This window comes from Lipotes vexillifer, unplaced genomic scaffold, assembly GCF_000442215.2.
Source record: "Lipotes vexillifer unplaced genomic scaffold, Lipotes_vexillifer_v1.1 scaffold154, whole genome shotgun sequence".
NCBI classification, from domain to species: Eukaryota; Metazoa; Chordata; class Mammalia; order Artiodactyla; family Lipotidae; genus Lipotes; species Lipotes vexillifer.
The window spans coordinates 259,508-277,778 of record NW_006783737.1 but is presented as its reverse complement, the minus strand read 5'-3'; the positions used below and the strand labels follow the sequence as shown (position 1 = coordinate 277,778).

General features: G+C 34.8%; 1 protein-coding gene across 1 annotated transcript in view; it reads left to right on the top strand.

Moving 5' to 3' along the window:
- Window positions 1–15,290, top strand: part of GPR180 (G protein-coupled receptor 180) — a 26,268-nt gene extending 10,978 nt beyond the window's left edge. Inside the window, exons 4-9 of the mRNA XM_007456374.1 lie at window positions 5,374–5,554; window positions 5,697–5,746; window positions 8,804–8,961; window positions 11,888–12,079; window positions 14,033–14,110; window positions 15,101–15,290. Coding sequence (XP_007456436.1) covers window positions 5,374–5,554; window positions 5,697–5,746; window positions 8,804–8,961; window positions 11,888–12,079; window positions 14,033–14,110; window positions 15,101–15,259 — 818 coding nt within the window. The 3' untranslated portion in view covers window positions 15,260–15,290. The remainder of the gene's footprint in view (window positions 1–5,373; window positions 5,555–5,696; window positions 5,747–8,803; window positions 8,962–11,887; window positions 12,080–14,032; window positions 14,111–15,100) is intronic.
- Window positions 15,291–18,271: the final 2,981 nt, after the last annotated feature.

Sequence of the window (18,271 nt, the reverse complement as noted above, 5' to 3'; positions counted from 1 at the left end):
CCTCCAGCAGGAAGTAATGCTCTTCTGTAGTCACTGTACATGCAAACCCTACTGCCTCTAGTGGAGTCCACATCTGGTAGCCCTTCCCCCTCCTGCCTTGAGGCAGGAGGGTGGAGGCTCAAGAGGTTGTTTTATTTATTGTATGGATCCATGAGACTCACTGGATCCTGATATTCTTTTTCTTGCCTCCTTATCTAGGTTCTCATTTCTGGACTCTTTCCTCATTCCCAGTTTGATATCTGAACTTTGACTGTGGGCCATAAAGCAATGACATTTGTGCCCTGTGTGGTGCTTGGACTACTGAATGTCAGTCATCCTCACCCTGACTCATCCTGAACCTTGCCCATATCTTCTAGTGTTTTTTTCAACACCCTGAATTATGGCTAGCTTTTTCTTCAGGGTTCCCACTAACCATTCTGACTCAGTTCTTAGTCCTGACTCCTTTTGACCTGTCTTCTCCTGTGACTGATTTTGATTTGATACTTATAGTATGTCTAAAATCTGTCTTTCTTATACTAGGATGGGGAGAGTTACTTTGGTCATGTCACCAAGAGTATTTAAATGAGGGAAAAAATTTCACTATAATATGGATTTTCATTAAGCATGGGATTCTGTGCAAGGCTAATCTGTAGGGATTGATTATTAAAAAGTGCCATAAGTACTCAAAAGTATTCATTGCTAGATGTCTGGCATAATTTCCAAGGATCATATCATTTTATTATTTAAATGCCTTAAAATATGATTAATTCTACATTGAAGTCTAAATCGGTGGTTCTCAACCTGTCACTGTGTATGCATATGGAGAGCTTTGGAAAAAATACAGATGTCCACCCCCAGAGACTGAGAGATAGACTTGGTTTTGGAGTGGAAGCCAGGCACTTGTAGTTGATCAAAGCTCTGAAGTTGATTCTAATGTGCAGAACCACTTAGCTAAAAGTCCATATTCCACATTGTTTTGGTAATGTGTTGGTTTCAACGTAGAGCCTTAAGAGGGATTCTTCCTTTTCTGTAGCCTCAGGTATAGAATTTGTTTCCAGGGAATAATTCCCAGTTAGTTCATTTTAGAAACTTTTCCTCATTTGACTAATTTTCTGCCCTAAGTAGAGAAAATTGATTTGCTATGCTTTTTACTGAGAATTGACTGCTAAAGCATGTATCTTAGAGGTTTGAATTAGAATAACCTGGTGCAGAAAGCTACAATTAATGTTACATGCTACTCTGGTTAAATCTTACAGTTTGTTTTCTTTCAAACCATGTATTTTATATCTACGAGACTTTAGTTAGTCCTGTATTTTACAGACTTAGGTTTTTTTGTTTTGGGTTTTTTTTTTTTTTTTTTTTTTTTTTTTTTTTTGTGTGTGTGTGTGTGTGTGTGTGTGTGTGTGTGTGTGTGTGTGTGCGCGCGCTACACGGGCCTCTCACTGTTGTGGCCTCTCCCGTTGCAGAGCACAGGCTCCGGATGCGCAGGCTCAGTGGCCATGGCTCACGGGCCCAGTCGCTCCGCGGCATGTGGGTTCTTCCCGGACCGGGGCATGAACCCGTGTCCCCTGCATCGGCAGGCGGACTCTCAACCACTGCGCCACCAGGGAAGCCCCTTGGGGGGTTTTTTTTTAATGTAGACTAAGGCAAGTTTGATGCTACTTGACAAAATACTACATAGGAATATCATGCTTCAAGGTAGAATAAGATAAAACTACCTCTTAAAAAATTAGAGTCCTTGTTAACTGTATTTGTGATTTTTGGTAGAGACCAAAAGAAGAAGTACTCAGAATCCTGAGAATTAAAGCATTATTGTCTAAAGTACACTGGTTTTCATTGGAATGGTATTACAGGCTCTGCCACACCTGCCATCTCACTGTTCTGAAGATTCCAGATATGTTTATTATTTTCTCTTGTTCCCTTTTCTCCTCCGTTATCCTGAAAGATAATGGGTTGGATCTTAACCTTTGGCTCTGTAACTTAAAGTAACAAGAAACTCTAATGCAAGTGGTATAGACAATAAGGAAATTAATTCTCTTCCATAACAATAATTTCTGAGGCTTCTTCAGGGTAGTTTATTTAACATTATCCTACCCTGTTATCCTCTGACTGTCAGCTTTGTCAGCTCCCTCATATTCAAAGTTAACTGCAGCAGTCTGGGCCGTACATCTAGGCAATTGCAAAATTCAATGTCTCTTTTTTAAGAGCAAGGAAACCTTTCCCAGAAGCTCCCTTATTTCATTGGCCAGAACTTGACACGTGACCTTGTTGTCTAACATCATAAGAGAAATGTAAGTGAAGGTATCAGAAAGGTGATAAGGGTAAACCAACATGTCGAAGTAAAGGGTTACCTCTTTGGGAAAGGGGAATATTGGAATTTCTCTAATTGCTTTAGACTAATCAGGATTTATCTTGAGACCCTTGAGGGTGGGATGGATATTGGGGTTCTGAGACAGCAAGCATCACAGGTAGGCGAGAGTGTTCCAGGGGCTGCCCCATGACCCATTGACTCTCTCCTTTTCTTACCCTATTTTCTCCCATCTCCCATCATTTAGCTGGAACTGAAGTTTTTTAAAGCTGTCCTGTCCTGGAAGTTTTCTTCCTACTGAATTTTACCAGTGCTTCCAGTTAAGTTTTCCTTAAAATCTGCTCATTCCCTTATAACATAAGTGTTTGTCACCTATTGCATGCTCATTTAAGAGTGTTTTTCTTCTTTTGTGTATAGGAAAGTTTTAATACCTAGTATCCATCTGTTTTTTTGTGTGTGTTGTTTTTTTTTTTTTTGAGATACGCAGGCCTCTCACTGCTGTGGTCTCTCCCGTTGTGGAGCACAGGCTCCCGACGCGCAGGCTCAGCGGCCATGGCTCACGGGCCCAGCCGCTCCGTGGCATGTGGGATCTTCCTGGACCGGGGCGCGAACCCGTGTCCCCTGCATCGGCAGGCGGACTCTCAACCACTGCGCCACCAGGGAAGCCCTCCACCTGTTTTAAAATTAGATTTTAATTTCAAGGTGAACATAGATTACTTTCCTGTGACGGATGGTGGCAGAACAAAAGTAAAGTTGATTGAAGAGAAAAAAAAAAACAACAGACTTTTTTCCCTAGAGGTGGTTTTTTTAAAAGAACACTTGAGTGCAGACCCAGAGTTTTATCTTTAAAGTATCAGGGTCAAGGTAGGAATAATTTATGCAAAATGCAATGAGCAAAGTGTAGGACAAATGTCCTAGTTCAAGTTATTTAATATATTATCTCAATGAAATAATTTTTTGGTTACCGTGTTAGCTTTTTATGGAAGAGACATTTAATCTTGAATAATCCTAAAATATTTTTTGCTAGTGACATGTGTCTTATTTTCAAAAGTCCCTTCCTCCTATATTATTCTGGTTCTCAATAAATAGTCTGGGATTTTCTTTTCATGGTGCATTTCTAAGCTAATAGAGTCTGAAACCTTATCTTGTAATGAATATTTTGTAAAGTATTATAAATAAATAAAAATTTAAATAGAATGCCATATTTAATTCTTTATACTAAGAAGAAAAGGTAAAAACAGATTCAGAACACAGGATAGCATACTTTTAGTGACACACAGTTATAATATGTTTAGCTTATTTTCTGCCTTGTTCCATTACTATAACAATCCCAGGTTTATTGTCCCATTATTTCTAAAGCTAGAATACGTCTCTATATCAGGAATTTTTAAAGAAAATATGCCCATTCTGTTATTTGATATTCTCTTCCTGAAGTCTAAACATACTTTCTCACCTAGACTAGAGAAGTGGACCATCAACATTTATGTACGTAGAGCAAGAGAGACACCCAGTGGCTGAAATACTTCTTTCTCTCGCTCTCTCTTTCTCCTAACAACGCCAGAAACATGATTGAGATTGAACTGTTTATTGAGTATTTTTCCTACTGTTTGCATCTTCTGGATTACTTTTCTAAAATTATTTTCCATACAATGTAAATATTCCCTTCTCTGCCTGTTGTTTGGAGTTTATCCCACATGGGAAGCCAGAGCAGATTCAGGGGTCACAGTTGGAATGGAATGGAGTTTAGACGTTCATCCACAGATTCAATGGAGACAGCTATAGCCACTGTCACGATATCCAGTGTTATTTAGATAGAATATAAAAGCCCTAATATTAGGGACTACGTTTAGATGTAACCAAGTAAATGTAAGCCATTAAACTCAAAGCTGGCCCCTGGTTCGTTATAAAATTTTCTGAAATTTCTGAAAAATGAAGACAGTCAAAAGATTCCAGGTAACACCGAAAAAGGGGTGTTTATCTTGAGGATGTGTGAAGACTACTGAAAAGCTGCTGGTAGAAACTGGAGGCTGCTTAATGGCTGGGACCATTTTTAATATAAAATCTGCACATTCCTATGCTCTGTTCTTGTCTCTACCAATCAGCTCCCTCTGCTCATTCAAAATTTCTGCTTGCCCAGAATTTTGATTTCATCATGGCCTGGTTTGACTCCTTTGGCCTGCTCCATCATCAACTCTTTTCAACTCCAGTTTCTATTGCCTCATCCTTTCTATGTTTTGTGGTTTGGTGTCCCAAGAGAACATGACTGGCTTCATATCTTTGAGAACCAAGTGATGCTGCTGGCCAGTGACTAGTCTTTGGATTGGTAGCCACTTGGTCAGGTGTTTCAGTTTCAGTCACCTGTGGAGTGGAGTCCCATGGTCTCCATAGGTTATCCTCTTTGACAGAGCTGAATGCCATTTACTTCAGAAGGAGGCCTGGTCGTGACAGGTACTTTGACGCTTTGTCCAAATGGGAATTTAAGGTTATGATACATCCCAGAGCTTGGTTCTTAGGCTTTAGCTGTATCAGAATCACTGAAGGACTTATTAAAACCAGAATGCTGGGTCCCACTCCCAGAATCTCTGATTCAGTAGATGCAGGTTGAGTCCCAAGAATCTGCCTTTCTAACTACTTCCCTACTGATGGTGCTACTGGCACAGGGCTCACACTTTTTGAGAATCATTGTCAGGGTATATAAAACTCTTATTGACTGACTAAATCTATTTTTAAACATTGTATAAAAGAAATCCACTTTGGGGGGGTAAAAAATCATATCTAACTGAATGCTGAAATCATTGTCTTAATTTACCATTTCGACCAAAACTATGATCTTGTGGTTAGTCTTTGGGCTTATTTCCTGACCAATATGATTTCTTATAGATTGACTTCAGTTTAATCTGCGTTCTTATAGTTAAGACTGTACCCTAAAGTAGAAAATTATTTGTTTCAACAGTCTTCCTTTTTTTTCTTTTACAAAAGTAAATGCTATGACTTCAGTTAAAAAACAAGTTCTGGAAATACACTGATGGGAAGGTTTGAAAGCAGCCCAACACTGTAACTGGCTTGTTCCTTTCTTCTCTTCACAGGGTTACATGAGTTCTTCTTCCTCCTCGTCCTAGTGTACTTTGTGATTGCTTGCATTTATGCGCAATCATTGTGGCAGGCTATTAAGAAAGGAGGACCCATGCACATGGTTTTAAAGGTCCTGACAACTGCATTGCTGTTACAAGCTGGTTCAGCTTTCGCTAATTACATTCATTTCTCCAGGTAACTCAAAACCATTAAAACTGTGTTCATCATTACATCTAATTAATCCTAGTTAGTCCACCAAAATTATGCTTGCTTTGATTATGAATGAGTTTTTTCACATTTGTAATTGATGCTAATATTCTCCTCTTCAATTCTTCAGTTACTCCAGAGATGGAATAGGGGTACCTTTTATGGGAAGTTTGGCAGAATGTGAGTATCTTACTGAGCATTTTTTTAAAACATAAACTTGCTATCTGCTTCTTATATGTTTTCCTTTTTTGTCAATTATTGTTTGTCATAATACGGTTTTTTTATCCAAGGTTGGTTAGATTCAGCTCAACTGGAAACAAGATTATACATTTAGTTTCCACATATCCTATTTAGTTTCTTCTTAGTAATAGGTAATGTGTATAGCTCTTCATTGTCTTTAGAGCATATTTCTATGCATTTTCTCTTTTTTTTTTTTTCATGTGGACCATTTTTAAAGTCTTTATTGATTTTGTCACGATATTGCTTCTGTTTTACGTTTTGGTTTTTTGGCTGCAAAGCATGCGGGATCCTAGCTCCCTGACCAGGGATCAAACCTGCACCCCCTGCATTGGAAGGCCAAGTCTTAATCACTGGACCACCAGGAGATTCCCACATTCTCTCATTTTTATCCTCAATAAAAACTCAGTGAAGTAGATATGCTTATCCCTGTTTTGCAGATAAAGAATCTGGGCTCAGTGACAGGAAGTACATTCCCAGATGTCAGTCAGCTAGTGAATGGTAGAGCCAAGATTTAGACCCAAATATTCTGACCACAAAGCTAAAGTTTTTTTTCCCCTTTTTCATCCCTTTTGTGACTCTTTTGTCTCTATTTCTAACCTAGAGCCATAGAGTATACCTATAACTGAGCTGACTTCTCAGCTTTGTTCTTTAATTTATAAGAGGAACTTTTGTGAAGTAGTCTTTCAATTAAATATGACGGTGAAAACCTAAAAGTTCCTATAATCATGACTTTATAAAGGGAACTTTAGAGGGACATCAGGCCATATGCCATTTTCAATCCTGAAAAACAAGTTAAGATTTGCTCTAAAAAAGCAGATTCCGAATACGAAGACATTCTAGGATTTACTTTCCTTATATTTCCATATTTCTCTTCTAGTCTCCTCACTCTTTAATAAGGTATCTTATGGTAATCTCTGTAATCATCTCAGGACCCACTTATCCTGATCTTGCTGCCTATTTTAAGATTCTAAAACTTCTAGAACCTTTCCTTTTCCTTGTGAAGAGGATGGATACTGTTTACCTCTTGGGCATGAACAAGAGTTGCTTCTCCTTTTTTGACATTACTAGAACCCTGGTTGCAACCCCTGTTTTCTCTTAGATGACTCAGGATGTTTAAGAGAATCCTAGAGTTTTAAAGCTGGACAGAGCATAGAAATAATTTAGCTTATGCATTTTAGATGAAGAAATTGTGGTCCAAAGAGGCAAAGCACACAGAGGCCCATCAGTAGCAAAGCTGTTACTAAAATCAAGGACTTTTGAAGTTTTGTGAGTGTCTACTGTATACAAAACAGTGTTTTAGGCTATCTGGCATCTTCATGGTAAGTTAAAAGCAAAAGTCTTTTAAAAAAAACTACAATAAATCAGTGTTGATCATTTTTGGTAGTTCTGACAACAGGTTTGGTTAATGAAGATTTTTAATCAAATTCCACAGAATGGGGTTTTTGTGTCATCTGTGTATTTTATCTACATTAGTTATTTTTCAAGAACAGATAAGCAGTGTCTACCTGCCCTCACAGTTATGGTATTATATCAATATGTGCATTACTTAGTATGTAAAGAAATGAGCCAGAAAATCAACGTTCCCTCCTCCCCAGTATTTGTTTTTGCTAATTAGCAACTTATGTAGGGATATTCCTTTGGGTATCTTCTTTAAATAACTGAATATGTATTTGTGAAATGTTTAATAAAAATAATTAGCATCACAGTCATTTTAAATCTATGGTGTAAGAAAATTGTGCTTGTTCTGAAAGGCCATGACACTTTTTATCATTAAAGTGTAGTGACAGTTCAGTATTAGAATTCGCTATTACAAGTGTATAAGCATAAATGTAAAGTATCCGGTTTTAACTTGGGTGGCAGAGCTGGAGAAAAATATGGCAAAATAAAGCTGAAAAGGTCTATTATTAATAAGTTTTTGGCTTGTAACTTTTAATATAAGTTTGATACTATAGCTAGTTTTATCTGTTTCTCTAAGAATATCTTTATATAAAAGAAATAAAAGTCGTAGACATCAAAGTTATAAATGGCAATTTGAAGAAAGTTTTATTTTGTTGAACTGTGATCACGTTTATTCCAAAATTCACATCAAAATACACTCTGATGAAAAGGTAATAATTTTTTAAAAAATCAATAAATAGAACTTCTAAAATGAATACACATGGCAGTTGAAGTATTATTGCTTGTTATTTTCTTGTAGCACTGAACTGGGTGCAGGCGGTTTCGTTGCGTCTTTTCTACCGCAGCCAGCTTCCCCTGCAGTGTAAGTGATGGCCACCTGGTGGCACATCACACTAATGCATGGAGCGCTTCATTCGTCTTCAGGACTCTTGACACTAGGGCCAACATAATTGGATGTCACAGCAGCTCTGCGTTTTATTGTCCTGCTATTTCTTTTTAATAGGTTTAGAAAATACTCTTCATATTATAGGTCAGCCACCAAAAAAAAATGAACAACCCAGAAGTATTCTCCACATTGCAGAAGTTATATTTAAAATTTGTTTCTTTTCATAAGCAGTGAGTTATAGATTGTAATTAGAAAAACTAAGAAGAATAAGAAACACAAAGAGATTTAAAGTTGGCCTTAATAAAGATATGATATGGACACATACATATTTTTAGAAATAGGAGTACTGCCATTGTTTTAACTATTTTCAGAATGTTTACAAATTTAATGGCAACATTTTAATTCTTTAGAATTATTATACATGAATATCTCTTATTGAATTTTATCAGTTTCTTTTTTAAAATGTCTGTCTTTTGTGGTTAATAAAATAATTATATTCTCAATGCAAAAAGGATAAAATTTGGGAATTCCATGGTGGTTCAGTGGTTAGGACTCCATGCTTTTCCTGCTTAGGATGCAGGTTCAATCCCTGGTTGGGGAACTAAGATCCCACAAGCTATGCAGTGTGACCAAAAAAAAAAAAAAAAAAAAAAAAGGATAAAATTCTTTGTATTGTGAAAACTCAGTTGACTTTGCTTTTCATTTCCCATTAGTTTTTGACATCGCTTCCCAAATTCAAATGTTATACTTACTTCTGAGTTTATGCATGGGTTGGACAATAGTCAGAATGAAGAAGTCTCAGAGCAGACCTCTCCAGTGGGATTCTACTCCTGCGTCCACTGGCATTGCTGTGTTCATCGTCATAACACAGGTTAGTAGTGATACTAAATGTTTCTGCTTTGCAATATTGAGAAATGCAAATTTGAACATATCTCATGTCAAGAAACCTGGGACCTATGAGGAATTTATGTCATTTTAAACTATGAATTTAAAGAGTGATAGTTCATATATGAAGTAAGTGAGAAAGAGAAAGACAAATACCATATGATATCAGTTATATGTAGAATCTAAAATATGACACAAATGAATTTATCTACAGAACAGAAACAGACTCTCAGACATAGAAAACAAATTTATGGTTACCAAAGGGGAAAGAGGGAGAGGGAGGGATAAATTAGGAGTTTGGGATTAGCAGATGCACACTACTATATATAAAATAGATAAACAGGGTCCTACTGTATAGCACTGGGAACTATATTCAATATCCTGTAATAAACCATAATGGAAAAGAATCTGAAAAAGAATATGTATATATATGTGTAACTGAATTACTTCATTGTACATCAGAAACTAACACAACATTGTAAATCACCTATACTTCAATTTTTTAAAAATGGGAAAAAAGAGTGATAGATAAATAACCTGTTAATTTTCTGAGTGCTGGTATATGTATATTGTAGAATTTCATTGTAATTTACCTGAATCTGAGCTTCCTATCAGATTATTTCAGTGCAGTATATTTAATATTCAGTTAGATTCTCATTTCCTAATTAAGAGCTTTCTTTCATATTTTCTAACACTTAGTAAGTACTCAATATTAAATGAGTCAGTTAATGAATTTGAGATTCATTCATTGGCCAGAATCTACTTTATACATGAAAGAATTCAAGTGAATATCAGATTAAAGAAAAAACAAAACGTAGAATAAAAAAGAATAGGATCTTGTTTTTGAAAACAAATGCAAAAACAAACTTGGTCTTTTAGAAGAGTCCTGTATGCCTTTTTTTGGTTTTTCTCTATAGTGACATATAGTCATTATTCTAGGATCTCCATATGCCTATGTACAATGGATTTATAAAAATTAAGAAGAAAGATATAAACATAAAAATTTGTATTGAGTTTGTGACAATCAGCTATAGATGAAAATGAAATATACATCTGGGCTCTGTAAAGGACATCATAATCTAAGTTTTAATGCATTAAATAAATTGAAAAACTCACTAGTGAAGGGTAAGGCCTGTGCCCATCTACCTCTAGTACTTATTTTAGTACCTTAGGTGCTGAGTGAAGGTTTATTGAATTTACATGATTGATTTAGAAAGAGACCATATCACATGTATTGATATTTAAAAAGGAGATAATGCCAAGAAGGGAGGGCTAGTGAGAAAGAACTGAATTAGAGGTGATTAAAATATGGGTAAGTTCTGCCAACTTAATGTTTTTGATCCATGATTTATGGAGAGTAGTGTTAATATCAAGTTAAATTCTCATTTCTCAATAACTTTTAAAAATTGAATTTTCATTATTTCATTGTAATTTAAATTCATTATCATAAACAAATACAAACTGAGATTATAACTCTACCCTAGAGTTTATGTGAGCATTTGTGAAGAATGTATTAGACACGGCCCTGACTCTCATCAGCAGCCAGACTAGGTGGATGAGACAGGCAACAAGAGATCACGTAAATGTGTACAGTGTATTCCACAGGTCATGCATTAGCATACGTATGTGAAAATATGGGAGTATGAATATGTAAAAATGTGAATCATGGGAAATAGTAGTTTTTTTTTTGCTTTATTGGGTTATAATTGAAAAATAGAAATTGTACAGATTTAAGGTATACAACTTGATGTTTTGATATATTTATACATTATGAAATGTTCACCACAATCAAGCCAGTTAACATATCCATTACCTCGCATAGCAGGAAATGATAGTTCTATAGTAGCACTTCTTTGTTGTAAAGAGTTAAGTTTAGAAATGCAAGTTAAGGAATCAGACGGGTATAATTTGGCGTAGAGGAATGAATTTCTGTAATAAAGATCTAATTTTTGTTTCAAGAAGGAAATTTATGTGTGCAAGATGAGAAAAGAGTTCACCTAGCAAGAATGGTAGCTGGAGTAAAATTAGGGTGGAAGATTTGAGAATGAGGAAAGGAAGTGGTTGCTGGTAAACCCCATAAAGCCTAAAATTGGATTTAATAATGGAGTTTTGACCTAAATTCTTTGGAAGCCACTGAAGACCCAATTCTGAAGGCTGAGTTGGCAAATGAAGGGAGCACAGAGGGCTACTGACATGTGTGATGGTGAAAATTATCGTCATTTAAGTGATTGTTTGGTAAAGGTGGAGGGAATGTGGGCACTGATTTCTACTGAATAGCAGTAAACAGAACAGCTTAATGAAGAACTTGCGAGCTTTACACTGGGATCGTAACAATATGGTAAAAAAGGTGAACAAACGAATAAGGATAAGTAACTGTGCCCTGGATGCTATGTTGGATATTGAAAATCTACTCTCCTTTACCCAGGGAGGTTACCGTGGGACAAGAATGAGGTCTGAAATCAGCAATTCTGACTTGTTAATTTCTGGATTACAGAAGATACTGAGATATTTGAAAGCTTATCCTGAGATAATGGGCTTGAATGCAGAACGGTTTGATTCCTAATAAGGTGTTGAAGTAAGAAAGAGATTTAGCAGAAAGTTTTATGTTTATTCTCTTCATCTTTTCGACTTATTTTCATCATTAGAGATGTCTTACTTGAATCATGGTAACAGTAGCATTTTTTATCTCTTGTATGTGGTCTCATTTGATTACAATCCCTTTTCTCCAGCTGAGGGTATCAGTGAAGGAAAAATTGCTTGTGCTTATTAATCAACACCTTATATAGTCTGATAAATCTTAGAGCCTCTTAGGAATGTTTATATACTGGTTAAGGGGATATAGAAAAGAGTTGGAAAAAAGTACTTTATTGTAAGTAGACATGACTTTTTTCTCTAAATATTGTTTTTTACAGAGTATTTTGCTACTTTGGGAACAGTTTGAAGATACCAGTCCTCACAGCCACCATTCACACCACAACTTAGCAGGGATCCTTCTAATTGTTTTAAGAATTTGCCTAGCGTTGTCATTAGGCTGCGGACTCTACCAGATCATCACAGTGGAAAGAAGTACACTCAAAAGGGAGTTCTATATCACTTTTGCCAAAGTATGGGTTTGGTTAGAAAATGACTTCTTCACATTATCAACTTCATTTTGCTTTACTTGGGAAGTTAAGGAGCAACCATATGCTAATATTTAGTAAGCTTTTATTACGTGCCAGGTACTTTATGTGATTCAAATCATTTACTCTTCACAACTTATGAGATATAGATGATATTATCCCCATTTTGCAGAACTCATGAAACAGTAGTTTCCATGTAATCTTTGGCAGGTCAGTTTTGCCTCTATTATAATTTCTTTATCAATAGGGATTTTACATTTTTTCTGTAGTATCAGAATTTTTTAAATAAAAAAATTAGGATGCAGTTTGCATGTCCTAAAAAACAGTCGTTAATGGACTATGAACTGTTACTCCCAGAATTATGCAATGTTTTATAACAAACTATGAAGAGCCGTCCTTCAGCATAAGCAAAGGGAGCCAGGAGGCTGAGTACATACTATGTTTCAGCCATTTCATGGCATCCATATGAGATCATGTTTACTTCATTCCCCCTTGTTGTGTCCTTCTTATGCTAGTGAGATCTAAAGGCAAATGGATTTTTTTTCTGTACCCATTTAATAAAGGAAAAGATCAGGAGACAGGTTGAGTCAGTAACGTTACAGAAGCCTCCCTTCCTAGAAAGTTATATTGTTTTGGTCAGATTGAGAGAGTCCGTAACCCATCATCTTGGCAACTCAAAGCATCATTCTGATAAGCTGTTTGGTCAGCCCACCCTAGTTGACAGTCTCAGCAGAACGAGGCTGAGACGGAGGAGGGCCAAATTCCTTCTGTATTCCAGATGTGGAGCATTTTAAAGCTGCTGCTGCAGCCCTAGGAACCCATGTCAGGCCTCTGAGTACCAAACAGGCAAGGATATGCCATTTCACTTTGGAATTCTTCCCAGAGACAGTAGTGCTTATTGTTTCAAAAGTTAGTGTATACTTCAGGTATTTAAAAATTAAATTTCTTCTTTTCTTCTATGTTTAAAACAGTACAAAAATTGTTTCTTAAACTTTAATTTTTATATGTTTTAATATAACTATTTGAATAGGTTCTAACATCCAAAAGTATTTAAAAAGCAGCAAACGTGTTTCTTACTTCTCTCCCATCTATGCAGTTATCACCTCCTCATATAATCACTGCTATTAATTCCTAATTTATTTTTTAGAGAATTTAAAATATATATTACTATATACACTAATATGTATAAAATGGATAACTAATAAGAACCTGCTGTATAAAAAAATAAATAAAATTCAAAAATTCAAAAAATATATATATATTACTTTATATTTCCCTTCACTTTTATACAAATAGTAGCATTTTCAACACATTTTTCTATATCTTGGTTTTTTTTTCTTATAACCTCAATATACCAAGCATTTCAACAGCTACTAGTATTAACTTATTATTTTATTTCAAATTTAATTTTGGAAAAGGATAAGTTTCCATGTTCTAGGAAAAATAGAAGATATATATTTGAAAAGTATAGTGTTAAAAAGTTTCCCATTCCTACTCACCTAATTCTGTGTCTTTTGTACTAAATCTCAAACAGGTAACCGCTGCTAATCAGTTTTTTGTGTATTCTTACAGAATTTCTTTGTGTATCTATATGCAAATATGAATGTATATTCTTATTTGTTTTTTATAGAAATGTTACACATTTGTACCTTGCTTTTCTCAATTATTGATTTGTTACTTATATATCAAAACCTCAAAATATATGTATGAGGAAGATATAAGATTTTAAATACTCCAAAAACACCCATTTGATTAGAAACAGAATATCGTTGTCACAACAATAGCAAATATATTTCTACATTTTATTGCAAGTTCTACTGTACAGGCCAATTGAGATCAATCAAGACCTCCTAAATATGCTAGTAATGTTATTTATCTGGTACATTCTGAAAACAAAGCATAGCTGCGCTTATTTGACTTATTTTTCATTTGTTTCAGGGCTGTATCTTGTGGTTTTTGTGCCATCCAGGTCTTGCATGCATTTCTGTCATTTTTAATGACTACCAAAGAGATAAGGTAAATAATATACATGATCAAAATAGTTTTTTGTAGTCTTTATTGGGAAATTATTAAAGTAGGAAAGGCCTGTTTATCCATTCAGCGGTTTCTTAGATTCTTTAAAATAAAACTTTGAAACAAAATATTGAACCAGTGAGTATTTAAATTTAGTTTATAAGCAGAATGATGGAAAATAGCTTTTGCTATTCTTATTTTAGTCAATTTCATAATACTGTTTTATAAATTAAATTATAAAATTTATAACACATCTTTGTAGTTAAGAAAAAATGATTAAAATTTTTTGCTACATAATGTTAAAAATCAAGACAGCTTTCTAAAAGTCAGTCTAGTTGCTTTAACAGCCTGCAGACTGGAATGCCATGCTCAAGTATGCCACATTTTGGTTGTATTGATATCTACTACCTTCTTAGGTGAGTTACTCCATCATTTCGAAGTGGAGTTCTGCCAGGAGCCCTTTACAAGCAATGCAGTGTGCGGTTGAACACACAAATGTTTCTTGAACCTGAGGTATTTACAAAGGGTAAATAGATAGGAAGGTAGTCTACAAAAATAGAGAAGTGACTTGAGAATTTCGGAAAGGGCTTTCAGAGCACTCTTCAGGATTCAGGTAGGGGCATGCTTTATTCCTATTACTAGATTAGCCAGGAGTCTGATTTTTCCTATTACTTTCTTTAGTGCATGCACCCTGAGAAGATGGTTTAGCAAATTATTCTTTTGTGTCTTATTTTGACATCTATAAACTAACTGTTAAAGGAATTTTACTTTTGAACAATTATAGTTGAACATTAGTCTCATTTTCCTATTGAAAATTGCTTTTACAAAATGTACCCACAGTAAAGATGGGACAGATACAGTTTTTTATTTATATATATTTATATAACATATATATAAGTTTATATATGTATAAAGTATTTATAGGTCCATGATAAAATGAATATAATTTCTGTTTTTGCATGCAGTAAAGCATTCTCTTTCTTTTCTTTTCAGGTCGTTACAGTAGGCGTTATCCTTTGCCAGTCTGTTTCCATGGTGATTCTCTACAGACTCTTTCTATCCCACAGTCTATACTGGGAAGTTTCTTCACTTTCCTCAGTAACACTGCCACTGACCATATCATCTGGACACAAAAGTCGGCCTCACTTCTGATACTTGATTTTCTTTAGAGGAAAAGTAAATTTATTTACCAGAGTGCAATAAGGATCCAAATACAGTGACTTTATTTTTCATACTTTTGGTATGAAAAATTGAACAGAGAAAGCAGAGCGTGTTATTTATACAACTGCATTTAAGCAGTACCAAACTGAAAAAAAGGTAATAAATGTTTTGAAATATACTTAATAAACTTTCAAAAAAGAGTGTTGTTATAAGGTCATTTATGTAATTTCCATATGGAAATAAAGATGAAAAGAATTATATGATATTTTGGTAAGAGATTCACCACTTATAATGCCTCATCTTATATCAATAATTAACTCAGGTTTGATAGTCTTATAAAAAGTAGTCAGTTAAATGATTACTTGCTTATACATGTCTAAACCAAGTCCAGTTATGACATCAGTGTAATACACTGGTTAAAAACTGCTTCTTTTTATGCTTTAAGGAAAATGCATTTTGTGTTGGAGTTTAAAGAAATTGAAAATGAAGTTACTTCAGAAAATCAATATAAAATATATTCATAGTTAAGTGAATAAGCTTTTGTTTATTTGTGGGTGGGGTTATTCTCCATTTTCCTTTATTTTAGCTCTAGTTAGGTTTTAGCTTGAGTAGCAAAGCGTTTTTGACAGTTTATGAAAAACTTAGATACGTTGCATTGGTTTTACAAAGGGTTTTAAAATCTGAGCACTTAGGTGAAGGGACAAGCTGGTTTACATGTTGAAAAAGAAAGGAGGAGAAAGTACTCTGTGATATGGTACTAAAGTTTTAATCCTGATATAATTCATTTCTCTTACACTGAATCCCCAATCATAATTAAGCTGTATACACAGATTAAATTAACAGAAGCATTTCACATAAATGCTGGTTTCAGTCATCAACTACCCATGAATTCCTGCCCGAGGATACTTAATCAGGATTAAATTTTCTATGAATAATTGAAAAACAAAATACTCACTGGATTTGTTATAATCCGTGTTGGCACTGGATTCTAAGTAGTTGCCATCTTGAATCCTTTGTAATAAAGCCATATTTTTGCGTATGATGCCCCAGTATTGAGTATACACTCTATCAAGTGCCTGTTTAAAAAATTGCTAAATTGTTGTTGTTACTTGCTGTATAAAATGACTATGCCCATTAATAGTCACTGATCAGAAATTATTCTGTTTTTCAAGTCATTCAGGCCTTTACATTTTTACCTCTGGCTTATTTTAAAGATATTTTTTTATCTACTTGCAAAGGTATTATGTTTTTAAGCAAGAGATGGTGCACTGATGTGGTAATTAACCTTTTTAAAATTAAACAGTTAAAGCAACATAGCACAACTTAAAAATCTCTATGATTTTGTCTTTGTTTTTCCCTTACATCTAGTCTCATTGGAAATGAATAGTATTCTGCTTCATTTTAAAGGGAAAATACGTGTGTTCATGACTAGCAAAATGGCAGAATGACAGAGTTCAGCCTGCTCATTAAATCCTCAACAGTTCTTCGTAAATTATTTAATAAATGAGAGCTAGGTTGAGACTAGAAAATCTGAGGTATATCTTAGGTTTACGTGTTGTTCTGAGTGGTCATGACCTTTGCTTTTACCACATCTCACTGATAACCCCAGTTACTGTCTGTTGTGTTCAACTGAAGTACAGTTAACTGAGCTGGGGAAGAAGAGTGAAGCCTTTTCATAAATTTTGTGAACTTGCAACAGTGGGAAGAGAATAATCTTTGTGTTATTTACACAAAGAACATGGAAACTGTAATCAACATATATGAAATATACTGCTGTGCTTTGCATTTATGAGGCTTGAACAGGGTTTTTTTTACTCTATTTTTTAAGTTATGGTTGAACTTGCTGATAATTTATTTTGTTATTTAAGAGCCACTGTTAAATGAAGAAAAACAGTTAATAAATATATAAGGCAGTTGTGAATAAAGGTTAGTAATCCGAGCTCAAAATTCATAGTTCATAAGTCATGACACAGTGTCCCCTCTTTTTCTCTTTCTGAATGTTTACATGGAGATTTGTCACCACAGATTACAGAAAGATAAGTGTATACTGCAAGCAGTAATTAAAGATCAAAAGTTTTCTACTTTTCTTTCTCTGTCAGATAATGCTTTTTTAAAAAATATATTGATATTTTTACATTTTTTCTTAAGGTGAGTGGTCTCTCGAGAGCTTTTTTTTTTTTTTCCAGAAGCATCTTGTTTCTTCTTTTAAAAGGGAAGGTATATATATAGTGGTGTTTTATTTTTATTGACATGTATAATAATATTAGCCCCTATTTAATTGAGTACTTACTGTGCATCAAGCCCTTCACACTCATCTCTAAGCTCTAGTGCTGTAACCACACTCCCCTTTAACTGAGTATAAGAGAGAGGATAAATGATTCCCCATAGTCACCTGACTTTCCTTCACTTTTCTACTTTACCCTCATGATTTAATTAGCACCTATTAGATGTTGTGTTAAATTTTAGTGAGAACGAATGGCTATCCATAGTTAATTTTAGCTGTTGATCTTTAACATTAAACCTGGAATTGTGCTGAAAATCAGAAATGAGCTTGAATATCTGTACCCTCAATATTTGAACACTTGGCTTTCAGCCAGACAGTATTGCTAGCAGGGAGAGATAATACAGGCAGAAGAACTTGCTTTAGGAAAAATTTTCATGATCTCAAGTAAAATAAGCCATGTCTGATGAAAATGGGAGATATACAAGTCTAAGATCAATTCTAACATAAGGAGACTAGAATCTATACATCAGCATAAACATTGGCCCCTTCACCATGTTTCCTTTAGGCAGTTAGGCATATTCTCTGGAAATTCTTTGGAAATCTGGAATTATTTGTGACACGTTCACTTTAAATAGCTTCAGTGGTGTCAAATCTTTAAGGTTCTTTGTTTTTGAGAAGTGGTTTGATATAGCCAATAAATTTGAGACTAGATCTGAAGAGGTAATACCAATTTTTGTTCCAACATGTATTTATGAATTGAGACTAAAATAATGAGATTG